At 46.3% G+C, this 22,602-nt stretch overlaps 1 protein-coding gene across 1 annotated transcript in view; it reads left to right on the forward strand.

Moving 5' to 3' along the window:
- The window catches only part of LOC140354536 (antigen WC1.1), a 75,453-nt gene that overhangs the window by 30,262 nt on the left and 22,589 nt on the right, over nucleotides 1-22,602 (forward strand). Inside the window, exons 10-11 of the mRNA XM_072439569.1 lie at nucleotides 20,947-21,119; nucleotides 22,192-22,324. Coding sequence (XP_072295670.1) covers nucleotides 20,947-21,119; nucleotides 22,192-22,324 — 306 coding nt within the window. The remainder of the gene's footprint in view (nucleotides 1-20,946; nucleotides 21,120-22,191; nucleotides 22,325-22,602) is intronic.

Genomic DNA, 22,602 nt, shown 5'->3' on the forward strand with positions numbered 1-22,602 from the left:
TCTAATGACACGTGTGAAGCGTGTTCTAATGTCACGTGTGAAGCGTGTTCTAACGACACATGTGAAGCGTGTTCTAACGACACTTGTGAAGCGTGTTCTAACGTCACGTATGAAGCATATTCTAACGACACGTGTGAAGCGTGTTCTGATGACACGTGTGAAGCGTGTTCTAATGTCACGTGTGAAGCGTGTTCTATTGTCACGTGTGAAGTGTGTTCTAATGTCGCGTGTGAAGCGTGTTCTATGGACACATGTGAAGCGTGTTCTAACGACACGTGTGAAGGGTGTTCTAATGTCACGTGAGAAGCGTGTTCTAAAGTCGCGTGTGAAGCGTGTTCTATGGACACATGTGAAGCGTATTCTAACGACACGTGTGAAGCGTGTTCTAATGTCACGTGTGAAGCGTGTTCTAACGACACTTGTGAAACGTGTTCTAACGTCACGTGTGACGTGTGTTCTAATCACACGTGTGAAGCGTGTTCTAACGTCACGTGTGAAGCATGTTCTAATGACACGTGTGAAGCGTGTTCTAATGTCACGTGTGAAGCGTGTTCTAACGACACTTGTGAAACGTGTTCTAACGTCACGTGTGAAGTGTGTTCTAATCACACGTGTGAAGCGTGTTCTAACGTCACGTGTGAAGCATGTTCTAATGACACGTGTGAAGCGTGTTCTAATGTCACGTGTGAAGCGTGTTCTATTGTCACGTGTGAAGCGTGTTCTAATGTCGCGTGTGAAGCGTGTTCTATGGACATATGTGAAGCGTGTTCTAACGACACATGTGAAGCATGTTCTAATGTCACATGTGAAGCGTGTTCTAACGACACATGTGAAGCGTGTTCTAACGACACGTGTGAAGCGTGTTCTAAAGTCATGTGTGAAGCGTGTTCTAACGTCACGTGTGAAGCGTGTTATAACGTCACGTGTGAGTGTGTTCTAATGACACGTGTGAAGGGTGTTCTAATGTCACGTGAGAAGCGTGTTCTAAAGTCACGTGTGAAGCGTGTTCTAAAGTCACGCGTGAAGCATGTTCTAATGACACGTGTGAAGCGTGTTCTAATGTCACGTGTAAAGCGTGTTCTAACGACATGTGTGAAGCGTGTTCTAATGTCACATGTGAAGCGTGTTCTAACGACACTTGTGAAGCGTGTTCTAACGTCACGTGTGAAGTGTGTTCTAATCACACGTGTGAAGTGTGTTCTAACGTCACGTGTGAAGCATGTTCTAATGACACGTGTGAAGCGTGTTCTAATGTCACGTGTGAAGCGTGTTCTATTGTCAGGTGTGAAGTGTCTTCTAATGTCGCGTGTGAAGCATGTTCTATGGACACATGTGAAGCGTGTTCTAACGACACGTGTGAAGGGTGTTCTAATGTCACGTGAAAAGCGTGTTCTAAAGTCGCGTGTGAAGCGTGTTCTATGGACACATGTGAAGCATGTTCTAACGACACGTGTGAAGGGTGTTCAATTGTCACGTGTGAAGCGTGTTCTAATGTCACGTGTGAAGCATGTTCTAAAGTCACGCGTGAAGCATGTACTAATGACACGTGTGAAGCGTGTTCTAATGTCACGTGTAAAGCGTGTTCTAACGACATGTGCGAAGCGTGTTCTAATGTCACGTGTGAAGCGTGTTCTAACGACACTTGTGAAGCGTGTTCTAACGTCACGTGTGAAGTGTGTTCTAATCACACGTGTGAAGCGTGTTCTAACGTCACGTGTGAAGCATGTTCTAATGACACGTGTGAAGCGTGTTCTAATGTCACGTGTGAAGCGTGTTCTATTGTCACGTGTGAAGTGTGTTCTAATGTCGCGTGTGAAGCGTGTTCTATGGACACTTGTGAAGCGTGTTCTAACGTCACGTGTGAAGTGTGTTCTAATCACACGTGTGAAGCGTGTTCTAACGTCACGTGTGAAGCATGTTCTAATGACACGTGTGAAGCGTGTTCTAATGTCACGTGTGAAGCGTGTTCTAATGTCGCGTGTGAAGCGTGTTCTATGGACACATGTGAAGCGTGTTCTAACGACACATGTGAAGCATGTTCTAATGTCACATGTGAAGCGTGTTCTAACGACACATGTGAAGCGTGTTCTAACGACACTTGTGAAGCGTGTTCTAACGTCACGTCTGAAGCGTGTCCTAACGAGACGTGTGAAGTGTGTTCTAACGTCACGTGTGAAGCATGTTCTAATGACACGTGTGAAGCGTGTTCTAATGTCACGTGTGAAGCGTGTTCTATTGTCAGGTGTGAAGTGTGTTCTAATGTCGCGTGTGAAGCATGTTCTATGGACACATGTGAAGCGTGTTCTAACGACACGTGTGAAGGGTGTTCTAATGTCACGTGAGAAGCGTGTTCTAAAGTCGCGTGTGAAGCGTGTTCTATGGACACATGTGAAGCATGTTCTAACGACACGTGTGAAGGGTGTTCAATTGTCACGTGTGAAGCGTGTTCTAATGTCACGTGTGAAGCATGTTCTAAAGTCACGCGTGAAGCATGTACTAATGACACGTGTGAAGCGTGTTCTAATGTCACGTGTAAAGCGTGTTCTAACGACATGTGCGAAGCGTGTTCTAATGTCACGTGTGAAGCGTGTTCTAACGACACTTGTGAAGCGTGTTCTAACGTCACGTGTGAAGTGTGTTCTAATCACACGTGTGAAGCGTGTTCTAACGTCACGTGTGAAGCATGTTCTAATGACACGTGTGAAGCGTGTTCTAATGTCACGTGTGAAGCGTGTTCTATTGTCACGTGTGAAGTGTGTTCTAATGTCGCGTGTGAAGCGTGTTCTATGGACACTTGTGAAGCGTGTTCTAACGTCACGTGTGAAGTGTGTTCTAATCACACGTGTGAAGCGTGTTCTAATGTCACGTGTGAAGCGTGTTCTAATGTCGCGTGTGAAGCGTGTTCTATGGACACATGTGAAGCGTGTTCTAACGACACATGTGAAGCATGTTCTAATGTCACATGTGAAGCGTGTTCTAACGACACATGTGAAGCGTGTTCTAACGACACTTGTGAAGCGTGTTCTAACGTCACGTCTGAAGCGTGTCCTAACGAGACGTGTGAAGCGTGTTCTAACGTCACGTGTGAAGTGTGTTCTAATGACACGTGTGAAGCATGTACTAATGACACGTGTGAAGCGTGTTCTAATGTCACGTGTAAAGCGTGTTCTAACGACATGTGCGAAGCGTGTTCTAATGTCACGTGTGAAGCGTGTTCTAACGACACTTGTGAAGCGTGTTCTAACGTCACGTGTGAAGTGTGTTCTAATCACACGTGTGAAGCGTGTTCTAACGTCACGTGTGAAGCATGTTCTAATGACACGTGTGAAGCGTGTTCTAATGTCACGTGTGAAGCGTGTTCTATTGTCACGTGTGAAGTGTGTTCTAATGTCGCGTGTGAAGCGTGTTCTATGGACACTTGTGAAGCGTGTTCTAACGTCACGTGTGAAGTGTGTTCTAATCACACGTGTGAAGCGTGTTCTAATGTCACGTGTGAAGCGTGTTCTAATGTCGCGTGTGAAGCGTGTTCTATGGACACATGTGAAGCGTGTTCTAACGACACATGTGAAGCATGTTCTAATGTCACATGTGAAGCGTGTTCTAACGACACATGTGAAGCGTGTTCTAACGACACTTGTGAAGCGTGTTCTAACGTCACGTCTGAAGCGTGTCCTAACGAGACGTGTGAAGCGTGTTCTAACGTCACGTGTGAAGTGTGTTCTAATGACACGTGTGAAGCGTGTTCTAATGTCACGTGTAAAGCGTGTTCTAACGACATATGTGAAGCGTGTTCTAATGTCACGTGTGAAGCGTGTTCTAATGACACATTTGAAGCGTGTTCTGATGACACATTTGAAGCGTGTTCTAATGTCACGTGTGAAGCGTGTACACGTCTGAAGCGTGTTCTATTGTCACGTGTGAAGCTTCTTCTAATGTCACGTGTGAAGCGTGTTCTTACAACACGTGTGAAGCGTGTTCTAACGTCACGTATGAAGCGTATTCTAACGACACGTGTGAAGCGTGTTCTAATGTCACGTGTGAAGCGTGTTTTAACGACACGTGTGAAGCGTGTTCTAATATCACGTGTGAAGCGTGTTCTATTGTCACGTGTGAAGTGTGTTCTAATGTCGCGTGTGACGCGTGTTCTATGGACACATGTGAAGCGTGTTCTAACGACACGTGTGAAGGGTGTTCTAATGTCACGTGAGAAGCGTGTTCTAAAGTCGCGTGTGAAGCGTGTTCTATGGACACATGTGAAACGTGTTCTAATGTCGCGTGTGAAGCGTGTTCTATGGACACATGTGAAGCGTGTTCTAACGACACATGTGAAGCATGTTCTAATGTCACATGTGAAGCGTGTTCTAACGACACATGTGAAGCGTGTTCTAACGACACGTGTGAAGCGTGTTCTAAAGTCATGTGTGAAGCGTGCTCTAACGTCACGTGTGAAGCGTGTTCTAACGTCACGTGTGAGTGTGTTCTAATGACACGTGTGAAGCGTGTTCTAACGTCACGTATGAAGCGTATTCTAATGACACGTGTGAAGCGTGTTCTAATGTCACGTGTGAAGCGTGTTCTAACGACACATGTGAAGCGTGTTCTAACGACACTTGTGAAGCGTGTTCTAACGTCACGTATGAAGCATATTCTAACGACACGTGTGAAGCGTGTTCTGATGACACGTGTGAAGCGTGTTCTAATGTCACGTGTGAAGCGTGTTCTATTGTCACGTGTGAAGTGTGTTCTAATGTCGCGTGTGAAGCGTGTTCTATGGACACATGTGAAGCGTGTTCTAACGACACGTGTGAAGGGTGTTCTAATGTCACGTGAGAAGCGTGTTCTAAAGTCGCGTGTGAAGCGTGTTCTATGGACACATGTGAAGCGTATTCTAACGACACGTGTGAAGCGTGTTCTAATGTCACGTGTGAAGCGTGTTCTAACGACACTTGTGAAACGTGTTCTAACGTCACGTGTGACGTGTGTTCTAATCACACGTGTGAAGCGTGTTCTAACGTCACGTGTGAAGCATGTTCTAATGACACGTGTGAAGCGTGTTCTAATGTCACGTGTGAAGCGTGTTCTAACGACACTTGTGAAACGTGTTCTAACGTCACGTGTGAAGTGTGTTCTAATCACACGTGTGAAGCGTGTTCTAACGTCACGTGTGAAGCATGTTCTAATGACACGTGTGAAGCGTGTTCTAATGTCACGTGTGAAGCGTGTTCTATTGTCACGTGTGAAGCGTGTTCTAATGTCGCGTGTGAAGCGTGTTCTATGGACATATGTGAAGCGTGTTCTAACGACACATGTGAAGCATGTTCTAATGTCACATGTGAAGCGTGTTCTAACGACACATGTGAAGCGTGTTCTAACGACACGTGTGAAGCGTGTTCTAAAGTCATGTGTGAAGCGTGTTCTAACGTCACGTGTGAAGCGTGTTATAACGTCACGTGTGAGTGTGTTCTAATGACACGTGTGAAGCGTGTTCTAATGTCACGTGTGAAGGGTGTTCTAATGTCACGTGAGAAGCGTGTTCTAAAGTCACGTGTGAAGCGTGTTCTAAAGTCACGCGTGAAGCATGTTCTAATGACACGTGTGAAGCGTGTTCTAATGTCACGTGTAAAGCGTGTTCTAACGACATGTGTGAAGCGTGTTCTAATGTCACATGTGAAGCGTGTTCTAACGACACTTGTGAAGCGTGTTCTAACGTCACGTGTGAAGTGTGTTCTAATCACACGTGTGAAGTGTGTTCTAACGTCACGTGTGAAGCATGTTCTAATGACACGTGTGAAGCGTGTTCTAATGTCACGTGTGAAGCGTGTTCTATTGTCAGGTGTGAAGTGTCTTCTAATGTCGCGTGTGAAGCATGTTCTATGGACACATGTGAAGCGTGTTCTAACGACACGTGTGAAGGGTGTTCTAATGTCACGTGAAAAGCGTGTTCTAAAGTCGCGTGTGAAGCGTGTTCTATGGACACATGTGAAGCATGTTCTAACGACACGTGTGAAGGGTGTTCAATTGTCACGTGTGAAGCGTGTTCTAATGTCACGTGTGAAGCATGTTCTAAAGTCACGCGTGAAGCATGTACTAATGACACGTGTGAAGCGTGTTCTAATGTCACGTGTAAAGCGTGTTCTAACGACATGTGCGAAGCGTGTTCTAATGTCACGTGTGAAGCGTGTTCTAACGACACTTGTGAAGCGTGTTCTAACGTCACGTGTGAAGTGTGTTCTAATCACACGTGTGAAGCGTGTTCTAACGTCACGTGTGAAGCATGTTCTAATGACACGTGTGAAGCGTGTTCTAATGTCACGTGTGAAGCGTGTTCTAATGTCGCGTGTGAAGCGTGTTCTATGGACACATGTGAAGCGTGTTCTAACGACACATGTGAAGCATGTTCTAATGTCACATGTGAAGCGTGTTCTAACGACACATGTGAAGCGTGTTCTAACGACACTTGTGAAGCGTGTTCTAACGTCACGTCTGAAGCGTGTCCTAACGAGACGTGTGAAGCGTGTTCTAACGTCACGTGTGAAGTGTGTTCTAATGACACGTGTGAAGCGTGTTCTAATGTCACGTGTAAAGCATGTTCTAACGACATATGTGAAGCGTGTTCTAATGTCACGTGTGAAGCGTGTTCTAATGACACATTTGAAGCGTGTTCTGATGACACATTTGAAGCGTGTTCTAATGTCACGTGTGAAGCGTGTACACGTCTGAAGCGTGTTCTATTGTCACGTGTGAAGCTTCTTCTAATGTCACGTGTGAAGCGTGTTCTTACAACACGTGTGAAGCGTGTTCTAACGTCACGTATGAAGCGTATTCTAACGACACGTGTGAAGCGTGTTCTAATGTCACGTGTGAAGCGTGTTTTAACGACACATGTGAAGCGTGTTCTAACGACACTTGTGAAGCGTGTTCTAACGTCACGTATGAAGCGTATTCTAACGACACGTGTGAAGCGTGTTCTGATGACACGTGTGAAGCGTGTTCTAATATCACGTGTGAAGCGTGTTCTATTGTCACGTGTGAAGTGTGTTCTAATGTCGCGTGTGAAGCGTGTTCTATGGACACATGTGAAGCGTGTTCTAACGACACGTGTGAAGGGTGTTCTAATGTCACGTGAGAAGCGTGTTCTAAAGTCGCGTGTGAAGCGTGTTCTATGGACACATGTGAAGCGTGTTCTAACGACACGTGTGAAACGTGTTCTAATGTCACGTGTGAAGCGTGTTCTAACGACACTTGTGAAACGTGTTCTAACGTCACGTGTGAAGTGTGTTCTAATCACACGTGTGAAGCGTGTTCTAACGTCACGTGTGAAGCATGTTCTAATGACACGTGTGAAGCGTGTTCTATTGTCACGTGTGAAGCGTGTTCTAATGTCGCGTGTGAAGCGTGTTCTATGGACACATGTGAAGCGTGTTCTAACGACACATGTGAAGCATGTTCTAATGTCACATGTGAAGCGTGTTCTAACGACACATGTGAAGCGTGTTCTAACGACACTTGTGAAGCGTGTTCTAACTTCACGTCTGAAGCGTGTCCTAACGAGACGTGTGAAGCGTGTTCTAACGTCACGTTTGAAGTGTGTTCTAATGACACGTGTGAAGCGTGTTCTAATGTCACGTGTGAAGCATGTTCTTACAACACGTGTGAAGCGTGTTCTAACGTCACGTATGAAGCGTGTTCTAACGACACGTGTGAAGCATGTTCTAATGTCACGTGTGAAGCATGTTCTAACGACACATGTGAAGCGTGTTCTAACGACACTTGTGAAGCGTGTTCTAACGTCACGTGTGAAGCGTGTTCTAACGACACGTGTGAAGCGTGTTCTAACGTCACGTGTGAAGCGTGTTCTAATGACACATTTGAAGCGTGTTCTGATGACACATTTGAAGCGTGTTCTAATGTCACGTGTTCTAATGTCACGTGTGAAGTGTGTACACGTGTGAAGCGTGTTCTATTGTCACGTGTGAAGCGTGTTCTAATGTCACGTGTGAAGCGTGTTCTAACGACACGTGTGAAGCGTGTTCTAACGTCACGTGTGAAGCGTGTTCTAACGACACGTGTGAAGCATGTTCTAATGTCACGTGTGAAGCGTGTTCTAACGACACATGTGAAGTGTGTTCTAACGACTCGTGTGAAGCGTGTTCTAATGTCACGTGTGAAGCGTGTTCTAACGACACATGTGAAGCGTGTTCCAACGACACTTGTGAAGCGTGTTCTAACGTCACGTGTGAAGCGTGTTCTAACGACACGTGTGAATCGTGTTCTAACGTCACGTGTGAAGCGTGTTCTAATGACACGTGTGAAGCGTGTTCTAATGTCACGTGTGAAGCGTGTTCTAATGACACATTTGAAGCGTGTTCTAATGACATGTGTGAAGCGTGTTCTAATGTCACGTGTGAAGCGTGTTCTAATGAAAGTGTGAAGCGTGTTCTGATGACACGTGTGAAGCGTGTTCTAATGAAAGTGTGAAGCGTGTTCTGATGACACGTGTGAAGCGTGTTCTAATGACACGTGTGAAGCGTGTTCTAATGACACGTGTGAAGCATGTTCTAATCACACGTGTGAAGCGTGTTCTGATGACACATTTGAAGCGTGTTCTAATGTCACGTGTGAAGCGAGTACACGTGTGAAGCGTGTTCTAAAGACACGTGTGAAGCGTGTTCTAATGACACGTGTGAAGCGTGCTCTAACGACACATGTGAAGCGTGTTCTAACGACACGTGTGAAGCGTGTTCTAATGTCACGTGTGAAGCGTGTTCTAACGACACTTGTGAAGCGTGTTCTAACGTCACGTGTGAAGTGTTTTCTAATCACACGTGTGAAGCGTGTTCTAACGTCACGTGTGAAGCATGTTCTGATGACATGTGTGAAGCGTGTTCTAATGACACGTGTGAAGCGTGTTCTAATGACACGTTTGAAGCGTGTTCTAATGTCGCGTGTGAAGCGTGTTCTAATCACACGTGTGAAGCGTGTTCTAATCACACGTGTGAAGCGTGTTCTGATGACACGTGTGAAGCTTGTTCCAACAACGCGTGTGAAGCGTGTTCTAATGACACATGTGAAGCGTGTTCTGATGACACGTGTGAAGCGTGTTCTAATGTCACGTGTGAAGCGTGTTCTAATGACACATGTGAAGCGTGTTCTGATGACACGTGTGAAGCGTGTTCTAATGTCACGTGTGAAGCGTGTACACGTGTGAACCGTGTTCTAATGAAACGTGTGAAGCGTGTTCTAATGACACGTGTGAAGCGTGTTCTAACGACACATGTGAATCGTGTTCTAACGACACATGTGAAGCGTGTTCTAATCACACGTGTGAAGCGTGTTCTAATGACACGTGTGAAGCGTGTTCTAATGTCACGTGTGAAGCGTGTTCTAACGACACTTGTGAAGCGTGTTCTAACGTCACGTATGAAGCGTATTCTAACGACACGTGTGAAGCGTGTTCTGATGACACGTGTGAAGCGTGTTCTAATGTCACGTGTGAAGCGTGTTCTATTGTCACGTGTGAAGTGTGTTCTAATGTCGCGTGTGAAGCGTGTTCTATGGACACGTGTGAAGCGTGTTCTAACGACACGTGTGAAGGGTGTTCTAATGTCACGTGAGAAGCGTGTTCTAAAGTCGCGTGTGAAGCGTGTTCTATGGACACATGTGAAGCGTGTTCTAACGACACGTGTGAAGCGTGTTCTAATGTCACGTGTGAAGCGTGTTCTAACGACACTTGTGAAGCGTGTTCTAACGTCACGTGTGAAGTGTGTTCTAATCACAAGTGTGAAGCGTGTTCTAACGTCACGTGTGAAGCATGTTCTAATGACACGTGTGAAGCGTGTTCTAATGTCACGTGTGAAGCGTGTTCTATTGTCACGTGTGAAGCGTGTTCTAATGTCGCGTGTGAAGCGTGTTCTATGGACACATGTGAAGCGTGTTCTAACGACACATGTGAAGCATGTTCTAATGTCACATGTGAAGCGTGTTCTAACGACACATGTGAAGCGTGTTCTAACGACTCGTGTGAAGCGTGTTCTAATGTCACGTGTGAAGCGTGTTCTAACGACACGTGTGAAGCGTGTTCTAATGTCACGTGTGAAGCGTGTACACGTGTGAAGCGTGTTCTAATGAAACGTGTGAAGCGTGTTCTAATGACACGTGTGAAGCGTGTTCTAACGACACGTGAATCGTGTTCTAACGACACATGTGAAGCGTGTTCTAATCACACGTGTGAAGCGTGTTCTAATGACACGTGTGAAGCGTGTTTTAATGTCACGTGTGAAGCGTGTTCTAACGACACTTGTGAAGCGTGTTCTAACGTCACGTATGAAGCGTATTCTAACGACACGTGTGAAGCGTGTTCTGATCACACGTGTGAAGCGTGTTCTAATGTCACGTGTGAAGCGTGTTCTATTGTCACGTGTGAAGTGTGTTCTAATGTCGCGTGTGAAGCGTGTTCTATGGACACATGTGAAGCGTGTTCTAACGACACGTGTGAAGGGTGTTCTAATGTCACGTGAGAAGCGTGTTCTAAAGTCGCGTGTGAAGCGTGTTCTATGGACACGTTTGAAGCGTGTTCTAATCACACGTGTGAAGCGTGTTCTGATGACACGTGTGAAGCGTGTTCCAACAACGCGTGTGAACCGTGTTCTAATGACACGTGTGAAGCGTGTTCTGATGACACGTGTGAAGCGTGTTCCAACAACGCGTGTGAAGCGTGTTCTAATGACACATGTGAAGCGTGTTCTGATGACACGTGTGAAGCGTGTTCTAATGTCACGTGTGAAGCGTGTACACGTGTGAAGCGTGTTCTAATGACACATGTGAAGCGTGTTCTAATGACACGTGTGAAGCGTGTTCTAACGACACATGTGAATCGTGTTCTAACGACACATGTGAAGCGTGTTCTAATCACACGTGTGAAGCGTGTTCTAATGACACGTGTGAAGCGTGTTCTAATGTCACGTGTGAAGCGTGTTCTAACGACACTTGTGAAGCGTTTTCTAACGTCACGTATGAAGCGTATTCTAACGACACGTGTGAAGCGTGTTCTGATGACACGTGTGAAGCGTGTTCTAATGTCACGTGTGAAGCGTGTTCTATTGTCACGTGTGAAGTGTGTTCTAATGTCGCGTGTGAAGCGTGTTCTATGGACACATGTGAAGCGTGTTCTGATGACACGTGTGAAGAGTGTTCTAATGTCACGTGTGAAGCGTGTACACGTGTGAAGCGTGTTCTAATGACACGTGTGAAGCGTGTTCTGATGACACGTGTGAAGCGTGTTCCAACAACGCGTGTGAAGCGTGTTCTAATGACACATGTGAAGCGTGTTCTGATGACACGTGTGAAGCGTGTTCTAATGTCACGTGTGAAGCGTGTACACGTGTGAAGCGTGTTCTAATGACACGTGTGAAGCGTGTTCTAATGTCACGTGTGAAGCGTGTTCTAACGACACTTGTGAAGCGTTTTCTAACGTCACGTATGAAGCGTATTCTAACGACACGTGTGAAGCGTGTTCTGATGACACGTGTGAAGCGTGTTCTAATGTCACGTGTGAAGCGTGTTCTATTGTCACGTGTGAAGTGTGTTCTAATGTCGCGTGTGAAGCGTGTTCTATGGACACATGTGAAGCGTGTTCTAACGACACGTGTGAAGGGTGTTCTAATGTCACGTGAGAAGCATGTTCTAAGGTCGCGTGTGAAGCGTGTTCTATGGACACATGTGAAGCGTGTTCTAACGACACATGTGAAGCGTGTTCTAATGTCACGTGTGAAGCGTGTTCTAACGACACTTGTGAAGCGTGTTCTAACGTCACGTGTGAAGTGTTTTCTAATCACACGTGTGAAGCGTGTTCTAACGTCACGTGTGAAGCATGTTCTGATGACATGTGTGAAGCATGTTCTAATGACACGTGTGAAGCGTGTTCTAATGACACGTGTGAAGCGTGTTCTAATGTCGCGTGTGAAGCGTGTTCTAATCACACGTGTGAAGCGTGTTCTAATCACACGTGTGAAGCGTGTTCTGATGACACGTGTGAAGCGTGTTCCAACAACGCGTGTGAAGCGTGTTCTAATGACACATGTGAAGCGTGTTCTGATGACACGTGTGAAGCGTGTTCTAATGTCACGTGTGAAGCGTGTACACGTGTGAAGCGTGTTCTAATGAAACGTGTGAAGCGTGTTCTAATGACACGTGTGAAGCGTGTTCTAACGACACATGTGAATCGTGTTCTAACGACACATGTGAAGCGTGTTCTAATCACAGGTGTGAAGCGTGTTCTAATGACACGTGTGAAGCGTGTTCTAATGTCACGTGTGAAGCGTGTTCTAACGACACTTGTGAAGCGTGTTCTAACGTCACGTATGAAGCGTATTCTAACGACACGTGTGAAGCGTGTTCTGATGACACGTGTGAAGCGTGTTCTAATGTCACGTGTGAAGCGTGTTCTATTGTCACGTGTGAAGTGTGTTCTAATGTCGCGTGTGAAGCGTGTTCTATGGACACATGTGAAGCGTGTTCTAACGACACGTGTGAAGGGTGTTCTAATGTCACGTGAGAAGCGTGTTCTAAAGTCGCGTGTGAAGCGTGTTCTATGGACACATGTGAAGCGTGTTCTAACGACACGTGTGAAGCGTGTTCTAACGTCACGTGTGAAGTGTGTTCTAATCACAAGTGTGAAGCGTGTTCTAACGTCACGTGTGAAGCATGTTCTAATGACACGTGTGAAGCGTGTTCTAATGTCACGTGTGAAGCGTGTTCTAACGACACTTGTGAAGCGTGTTCTAACGTCACGTGTGAAGTGTGTTCTAATCACAAGTGTGAAGCGTGTTCTAACGTCACGTGTGAAGCATGTTCTAATGACACGTGTGAAGCGTGTTCTAATGTCACGTGTGAAGCGTGTTCTATTGTCACGTGTGATGCGTGTTCTAATGTCGCGTGTGAAGCGTGTTCTATGGACACATGTGAAGCGTGTTCTAACGACACATGTGAAGCATGTTCTAATGTCACATGTGAAGCGTGTTCTAACGACACATGTGAAGCGTGTTCTAACGACTCGTGTGAAGCGTGTTCTAATGTCACGTGTGAAGCGTGTTCTAACGACACGTGTGAAGCGTGTTCTAATGTCACGTGTGAAGCGTGTACACGTGTGAAGCGTGTTCTAATGAAACGTGTGAAGCGTGTTCTAATGACACGTGTGAAGCGTGTTCTAACGACACACGTGAATCGTGTTCTAACGACACATGTGAAGCGTGTTCTAATCACACGTGTGAAGCGTGTTCTAATGACACGTGTGAAGCGTGTTCTAATGTCACGTGTGAAGCGTGTTCTAACGACACTTGTGAAGCGTGTTCTAACGTCACGTATGAAGCGTATTCTAACGACACGTGTGAAGCGTGTTCTGATCACACGTGTGAAGCGTGTTCTAATGTCACGTGTGAAGCGTGTTCTATTGTCACGTGTGAAGTGTGTTCTAATGTCGCGTGTGAAGCGTGTTCTATGGACACATGTGAAGCGTGTTCTAACGACACGTGTGAAGGGTGTTCTAATGTCACGTGAGAAGCGTGTTCTAAAGTCGCGTGTGAAGCGTGTTCTATGGACACATGTGAATCGTGTTCTAATGTCACGTGAGAAGCGTGTTCTAAAGTCGCGTGTGAAGCGTGTTCTATGGACACATGTGAAGCGTGTTCTAACGACACGTGTGAAGCGTGTTCTAATGTCACGTGTGAAGCGTGTTCTAACGACACTTGTGAAGCGTGTTCTAACGTCACGTGTGAAGTGTGTTCTAATCACACGTGTGAAGCGTGTTCTAATGAAACGTGTGAAGCGTGTTCTAATGACACGTGTGAAGCGTGTTCTAACGACACACGTGAATCGTGTTCTAATGTCACGTGAGAAGCGTGTTCTAAAGTCGCGTGTGAAGCGTGTTCTATGGACACATGTGAAGCGTGTTCTAACGACACGTGTGAAGCGTGTTCTAATGTCACGTGTGAAGCGTGTTCTAACGACACTTGTGAAGCGTGTTCTAACGTCACGTGTGAAGTGTGTTCTAATCACACGTGTGAAGCGTGTTCTAACGTCACGTGTGAAGCGTGTTCTAATGACACGTGTGAAGCGTGTTCTAATGTCACGTGTGAAGCGTGTTCTATTGTCACGTGTGAAGCGTGTTCTAATGTCGCGTGTGAAGCGTGTTCTATGGACACATGTGAAGCGTGTTCTAACGACACATGTGAAGCATGTTCTAATGTCACATGTGAAGCGTGTTCTAACGACACATGTGAAGCGTGTTCTAACGACTCGTGTGAAGCGTGTTCTAATGTCACGTGTGAAGCGTGTTCTAACGACACATGTAAAGCGTGTTCTAACGACACTTGTGAAGCGTGTTCTAACGTCACGTGTGAAGCGTGTTCTAACGACACGTGTGAAGCGTGTTCTAACGTCACGTGTGAAGCGTGTTCTAATGACACGTGTGAAGCGTGTTCTAATGTCACGTGTGAAGCGTGTTCTAATGACACATTTGAAGCGTGTTCTAATGACATGTGTGAAGCGTGTTCTAATGTCACGTGTGAAGCGTGTTCTAATGAAAGTGTGAAGCGTGTTCTGATGACACGTGTGAAACGTGTTCTAATGAAAGTGTGAAGCGTGTTCTGATGACACGTGTGAAGCGTGTTCTAATGACACGTGTGAAGCGTGTTCTAATGACACGTGTGAAGCATGTTCTAATCACACGTGTGAAGCGTGTTCTGATGACACATTTGAAGCGTGTTCTAATGTCACGTGTGAAGCGTGTACACGTGTGAAGCGTGTTCTAAAGACACGTGTGAAGCGTGTTCTAATGACACGTGTGAAGCGTGTTCTAACGACACATGTGAAGCGTGTTCTAATCACACGTGTGAAGCGTGTTCTAATGACACGTGTGAAGCGTGTTCTAATCACACGTGTGAAGCGTGTTCTGATGACACGTGTGAAGCGTGTTCCAACAACGCGTGTGAAGCGTGTTCTAATGACACATGTGAAGCGTGTTCTGATGACACATGTGAAGCGTGTTCTGATGACACGTGTGAAGCGTGTTCTAATGACACGTGTGAAGCGTGTTCTAATCACACGTGTGAAGCGTGTTCTGATGACACGTGTGAAGCGTGTTCCAACAACGCGTGTGAAGCGTGTTCTAATGACACATGTGAAGCGTGTTCTGATGACACGTGTGAAGCGTGTTCTAATGTCACGTGTGAAGCGTGTACACGTGTGAAGCGTGTTCTAATGACACTTGTGAAGCGTGTTCTAATGACACGTGTGAAGCGTGTTCTAACGACACATGTGAATCGTGTTCGAACGACACATGTGAAGCGTGTTCTAATCACACGTGTGAAGCGTGTTCTAATGACACGTGTGAAGCGTGTTCTAATGTCACGTGTGAAGCGTGTTCTAACGACACTTGTGAAGCGTGTTCTAACGTCACGTATGAAGCGTATTCTAACGACACGTGTGAAGCGTGTTCTGATGACACGTGTGAAGCGTGTTCTAATGTCACGTGTGAAGCGTGTTCTATTGTCACGTGTGAAGCGTGTTCTAATGTCGCGTGTGAAGCGTGTTCTATGGACACATGTGAAGCGTGTTCTAACGACACGTGTGAAGGGTGTTCTAATGTCACGTGAGAAGCGTGTTCTAAAGTCGCGTGTGAAGCGTGTTCTAAAGTCGCGTGTGAAGCGTGTTCTATGGACACATGTGAAGCGTGTTCTAACGACACGTGTGAAGCGTGTTCTAATGTCACGTGTGAAGCGTGTTCTAACGACACTTGTGAAGCGTGTTCTAACGTCACGTGTGAAGTGTGTTCTAATCACACGTGTGAAGCGTGTTCTAACGTCACGTGTGAAGCATGTTCTAATGACACGTGTGAAGCGTGTTCTAATGTCACGTGTGAAGCGTGTTCTATTGTCACGTGTGAAGCGTGTTCTAATGTCGCGTGTGAAGCGTGTTCTATGGACACATGTGAAGCGTGTTCTAACGACACATGTGAAGCATGTTCTAATGTCACATGTGAAGCGTGTTCTAACGTCACGTGTAAAGCGTGTTCTAACGACATGTGTGAAGCGTGTTCTAATGTCACGTGTGAAGCGTGTTCTAATGACACATTTGAAGCGTGTTCTGATGACACATTTGAAGCGTGTTCTAATGTCACGTGTGAAGCGTGTAAACGTGTGAAGCGTGTTCTATTGTCACGTTTGAAGCGTGTTCTAATGTCACGTTTGAAGCGTGTTCTTACAACACGTGTGAAGCGTGTTCTAACGTCACGTATGAAGCGTATTCTAACGACACGTGTGAAGCGTGTTCTAATGTCACGTGTGAAGCGTGTTCTAACGACACATGTGAAGCGTGTTCTAACGACACGTGTGAAGCATGTTCTAATGTCATGTGTGAAGCATGTTCTAACGACACATGTGAAGCGTGTTCTAACGACACTTGTGAAGCGTGTTCTAACGTCACGTGTGAAGCGTGTTCTAACGACACGTGTGAAGCGTGTTCTAACGTCACGTGTGAAGCGTGTTCTAATGACACATTTGAAGCGTGTTCTGATGACACATTTGAAGCGTGTTCTAATGTCACGTGTTCTAATGTCACATGTTCTAATGTCACGTGTGAAGTGTGTACACGTGTGAAGCGTGTTCTATTGTCACGTGTGAAGCGTGTTCTAATGTCACGTGTGAAGCGTGTTCTAACGACACGTGTGAAGCGTGTTCTAACGTCACGTGTGAAGCGTGTTCTAACGACACGTGTGAAGCATGTTCTAATGTCACGTGTGAAGCGTGTTCTAACGACACATGTGAAGCGTGTTCTAACGACTCGTGTGAAGCGTGTTCTAATGTCACGTGTGAAGCGTGTTCTAACGACACATGTGAAGCGTGTTCTAACGACACTTGTGAAGCGTGTTCTAACGTCACGTGTGAAGCGTGTTCTAACGACACGTGTGAAGCGTGTTCTAACGTCACGTGTGAAGCGTGTTCTAATGACACGTGTGAAGCGTGTTCTAATGTCACGTGTGAAGCGTGTTCTAATGACACATTTGAAGCGTGTTCTAATGACATGAGTGAAGCGTGTTCTAATGTCACGTGTGAAGCGTGTTCTAATGAAAGTGTGAAGCGTGTTCTGATGACACGTGTGAAGCGTGTTCTAATGAAAGTGTGAAGCGTGTTCTGATGACACGTGTGAAGCGTGTTCTAATCACACGTGTGAAGCGTGTTCTAATGACACGTGTGAAGCGTGTTCTGATGACACGTGTGAAGCGTGTTCTGATGACATGTGTGAAACGTGTTCTAATGTCACGTGTGAAGCGTGTACACGTGTGAAGCGTGTTCTAAAGACACGTGTGAAGCGTGTTCTAATGACACGTGTGAAGCGTGTTCTAACTACACATGTGAAGCGTGTTCTAATCACACGTGTGAAGCGTGTTCTAATGACACGTGTGAAGCGTGTTCTGATGACACGTGTGAAGCGTGTTCTGATGACATGTGTGAAGCGTGTTCTAATGACACGTGTGAAGCGTGTTCTGATGACACGTGTGAAACGTGTTCTGATGACACGTGTGAAGCGTGTTCTAACGTCACATGTGAAGCGTGTTCTAATCACACATGTGAAGCGTGTTCTAATGACACGTGTGAAGCTTGTCCTGATGACACTTGTGAAGCGTGTTCTGATGACACGTGTGAAGCGTGTTCTGATGACACGTGTGAAGCATGTTCTGATGACATGTGTGAAGCGTGTTCTAATGACACGTGTGAAGCGTGTTCTAATGACACGTGTGAAGCGTGTTCTGATAACATGTGTGAAGCGTGTTCTAATCACACGTGTGAAGCGTGTTCTAATCACACGTGTGAAGCGTGTTCTGATGACACGTGTGAAGCGTGTTCCAACAACGCGTGTGAAGCGTGTTCTAATGACACATGTGAAGCGTGTTCTGATGACACGTGTGAAGCGTGTTCTAATGTCACGTGTGAAGCGTGTACACGTGTGAAGCGTGTTCTAATGACACGTGTGAAGCGTGTTCTAATGACACGTGTGAAGCGTGTTCTAACGACACATGTGAATCGTGTTCTAACGACACATGTGAAGCGTGTTCTAATCACACGTGTGAAGCGTGTTCTAATGACACGTGTGAAGCGTGTTTTAATGTCACGTGTGAAGCGTGTTCTAACGACACATGTGAAGCGTGTTCTAACGACACGTGTGAAGCATGTTCTAATGTCACGTGTGAAGCATGTTCTAACGACCCATGTGAAGCGTGTTCTAACGACACTTGTGAAGCGTGTTCTAACGTCACGTGTGACGTTAGAACACTCTTCTGCCTGAAGAGTGGGTCCAGCTCGCCTCCGACGGTCCCTCTTCTGCCTGAAGAGTGGGTCCAGCTCGACTCAGACGGTCCCTCTTCTGCCTGAAGAGTGGGTCCAGCTCGACTCAGACGGTCCCTCATCTGCCTGAAGAGTGGGTCCAGCTCGACTCAGACGGTCCCTCTTCTGCCTGAAGAGTGGCTCCAGCTCCAGTCTCCTCGTGTCCGTCTGTCCGTCTGTGAGAGTCGGATCTCTCCTTCACTGGAACTCCTCCAGGTTTCTACGCTTTTTTCCCAAAGAGGTTTTTTGTAGTTTTTCCTGCAGAAGGAGAGTCTAAGGACAGAGGACCCTGGGACATCGTCCCTCGCCACCACAGACATTGTCTGACTCCCTCGCCACCACAGACATTGTTGATTCATTTCTCCCTGTGGCCCTCAGAGGCAACTGTTGTTGTGATTTTGGGCCTTACAAAAATAAATTGATTTGATTTGAAGCGTGTTCTAACGACACGTGTGAAGCGTGTTCTAACGTCACGTGTGAAGCGTGTTCTAACGACACGTGTGAAGCATGTTCTAATGTCACGTGTGAAGCGTGTTCTAACGACACATGTGAAGCGTGTTCTAACGACTCGTGTGAAGCGTGTTCTAATGTCACGTGTGAAGCGTGTTCTAACGACACATGTGAAGCGTGTTCTAACGACACTTGTGAAGCGTGTTCTAACGTCACGTGTGAAGCGTGTTCTAACGACACGTGTGAAGCGTGTTCTAACGTCACGTGTGAAGCGTGTTCTAATGACACGTGTGAAGTGTGTTCTAATGTCACATTTGAAGCGTGTTCTAATGACATGTGTGAAGCGTGTTCTAATGTCACGTGTGAAGCGTGTTCTAATGAAAGTGTGAAGCGTGTTCTGATGACACGTGTGAAGCGTGTTCTAATGAAAGTGTGAAGCGTGTTCTGATGACACGTGTGAAGCGTGTTCTAATGACACGTGTGAAGCGTGTTCTAATGACACGTGTGAAGCATGTTCTAATCACACGTGTGAAGCGTGTTCTGATGACACATTTGAAGCGTGTTCTAATGTCACGTGTGAAGCGTGTACACGTGTGAAGCGTGTTCTAAAGACACGTGTGAAGCGTGTTCTAATGACACGTGTGAAGCGTGTTCTAACGACACATGTGAAGCGTGTTCTAATCACACGTGTGAAGCGTGTTCTAATGACACGTGTGAAGCGTGTTCTGATGACACGTGTGAAGCGTGTTCTGATGACATGTGTGAAGCGTGTTCTAATGACACGTGTGAAGCGTGTTCTGATGACACGTGTGAAGCGTGTTCTAATGACAGTGTGTGAAGCGTGTTCTAACGTCACATGTGAAGCGTGTTCTAATCACACATGTGAAGCGTGTTCTAATGACACGTGTGAAGCTTGTCCTGATGACACTTGTGAAGCGTGTTCTGATGACACGTGTGAAGCGTGTTCTGATGACACGTGTGAAGCATGTTCTGATGACATGTGTGAAGCGTGTTCTAATGACACGTGTGAAGCGCGTTCTAATGACACGTGTGAAGCGTGTTCTGATAACATGTGTGAAGCGTGTTCTAATCACACGTGTGAAGCGTGTTCTAATCACACGTGTGAAGCGTGTTCTGATGACACGTGTGAAGCGTGTTCCAACAACGCGTGTGAAGCGTGTTCTAATGACACATGTGAAGCGTGTTCTGATGACACGTGTGAAGCGTGTTCTAATGTCACGTGTGAAGCGTGTACACGTGTGAAGCGTGTTCTAATGACACGTGTGAAGCGTGTTCTAATGACACGTGTGAAGCGTGTTCTAACGACACATGTGAATCGTGTTCTAACGACATGTGAAGCGTGTTCTAATCACACGTGTGAAGCGTGTTCTAATGACACGTGTGAAGCGTGTTCTAATGACACGTGTGAAGCGTGTTCTGATGACACGTGTGAAGCGTGTTCTGATGACATGTGTGAAGCGTGTTCTAATCACACGTGTGAAGCGTGTTCTAATGACACGTGTGAAGCGTGTTCTAATGACACGTGTGAAGCGTGTTCTGATGACACGTGTGAAGCGTGTTCTGATGACATGTGTGAAGCGTGTTCTGATGACATGTGTGAAGCGTGTTCTAATGACATGTGTGAAGCGTTTTCTAATCACACGTGTGAAGCGTGTTCTGATGACACGTGTGAAGCGTGTTCTAATGACACGTGTGAAGCGTGTTCTGATGACACGTGTGAAGCGTGTTCTGATGACATGTGTGAAGCGTGTTCTAATGACACGTGTGAAGCGTGTTCTGATAACACGTGTGAAGCATGTTCTGATGACATGTGCTAAGCGTGTTCTAATGACACGTGCAAAGCGTGTTCTGATGACACGTGTGAAGCGTGTTCTGATGACACGTGTGAAGCGTGTTCTGATGACACGTGTGAAGCGTGTTCTGATGACACGTGTGAAGCGTGTTCTGATGACACGTGTGAAGTGTGTTCTTATGAAGCGTGTTCTAATGACACGTGTGAAGCGTGTTCTAATGACACGTGTGAAGAGACTTTGGTCCATGGTAAATGTGTGTGACGCAGGCTCTGACATCACTTACTGTGCTGGTGCGCCCCCTGCAGGCTGGAGGCAGATGGTGCTGGTCGATGGACAGAACGCCTGCTCTGGAGTTGTCTTCGTCTTCTCTGAACCGTCACGTCGCGCCGCAGTGAGCGCCATCGGCTGGACCAACGCCGAGACCAACCGACTGTGCCACGACCTCAGCTGTGGACAGACGGGTACTCACACCGCAAAGGTACTCTCAGCGCGCAGGTACTCACACCGCGCAGGTACTCACAACGCGCAGGTACTCACCCCGTAAAGGTACTCACACCGCGCAGGTACTCACACCGTAAAGGTACTCACCGCGCAGGTACTCACACGCGCAGGTACTCTCACCGCGGAGCTACTCACACAGCGCAGGTACTCACACCTCGCAGGTACTCATTCCGCAAGGGTACTCTCAGTGCTTAGGTACTCTCAGCGCTTAGGTATTCTCACCGCGCAGGTACTCACGCCGCGCAGGTACTCACACCGCACAGGTACTCAAAAAAACAAAAGAAAAGATAATGAACACAAGTGAAATTAAATATGAAATATAGTTTGATAGAATAAGTGTTTATCAGAGGATAGAGCTCATACTTCCCCCAGAGTTGCTGCTAGGGCAGTGGAGCTGAAACTGTAGCTTTATATTTCTGTTCCTAACTGGCCTGAACATAAGTAATTTAAAGAGGAACGTTTTAATCCTGGTCTTAAATGAAGAGACTGTGTCGCCTCTTTAACAAGGACAGGACTCTACCTCCTACTGTGCTTTTAGAGACTCTTGGACCACCAGAAGGCTCTACCTCCTACTGTGCTTTTAGAGACTCTTGGACCACCAGAAGGCTCTACCTCCTACTGTGCTTTTAGAGACTCTTGGACCACCAGAAGGCTCTACCTCCTACTGTGTTTTTAGAGACTCTTGGACCACCAGAAGGCTCTACCTCCTACTGTGCTTTTAGAGACTCTTGGCACCACCAGAAGACCAGCATTTAGAGAGTGAAGAGCTCTGTTTGGATGAGATGGTTCTAGAGCATCTTTGAGGTGGGCGGCGCCATGTCATTTATGGCTTTGTAAGTCAGAGGAGGAGGAGGAGGAGTTTAAATGTGATTCTAAACAGGACAGGAGCCAGTGAAGAGACTCCAGCACCGGCGTAATGTGCTCTCTTTTTTTATGGCTTGTACTCTGAAGCTTTATCGAGAACGATAGATTGAAAAAGCAGATCCACTTTAGTCGTTTCCAAAACACTGACATTTCTCTTTCGTTCTTAAATGTGTTTTTTTTCACAGGACAACATTTTTCAAGTTCCGTTTTGGACCAAAAGCTTTGACTGTTCGGGCGTCACAAATCCTCAGAACCTGTGGGACTGTGAGCGTGACGCTGGGCCCCGGGGCCAAGTGCAGCTCCAGGTCACTTGTGCCAGTGAGTAATCCAGATGTCAGAATGTGCTCCTGTTGGAATGTGCTCCTGTCAGAATGTGCTCCTGTCAGAATGTGCTCCTGTCAGAATATGCTCCTGTCAGAATGTGCTCAAAGTTTAAAACTGACACATTTATACAAGATTAGAAAAAATAGACGTTTCGACTCTCATCCAAGAGTCATTGTCAATAAGAGAATTTAGGTCAAGAACTCCGATATTTGGTCCTCACCAGTAGAGGACCAGGACCAGGACATTTAGATGTTAATCAGGTCCTTAGGGCG

This window comes from Eucyclogobius newberryi, unplaced genomic scaffold, assembly GCF_026437365.1.
Source record: "Eucyclogobius newberryi isolate DKJ021-1_F unplaced genomic scaffold, fEucNew1.0.hap1 SCAF_93, whole genome shotgun sequence".
In the NCBI taxonomy this organism is placed as follows: Eukaryota; Metazoa; Chordata; class Actinopteri; order Gobiiformes; family Gobiidae; genus Eucyclogobius; species Eucyclogobius newberryi.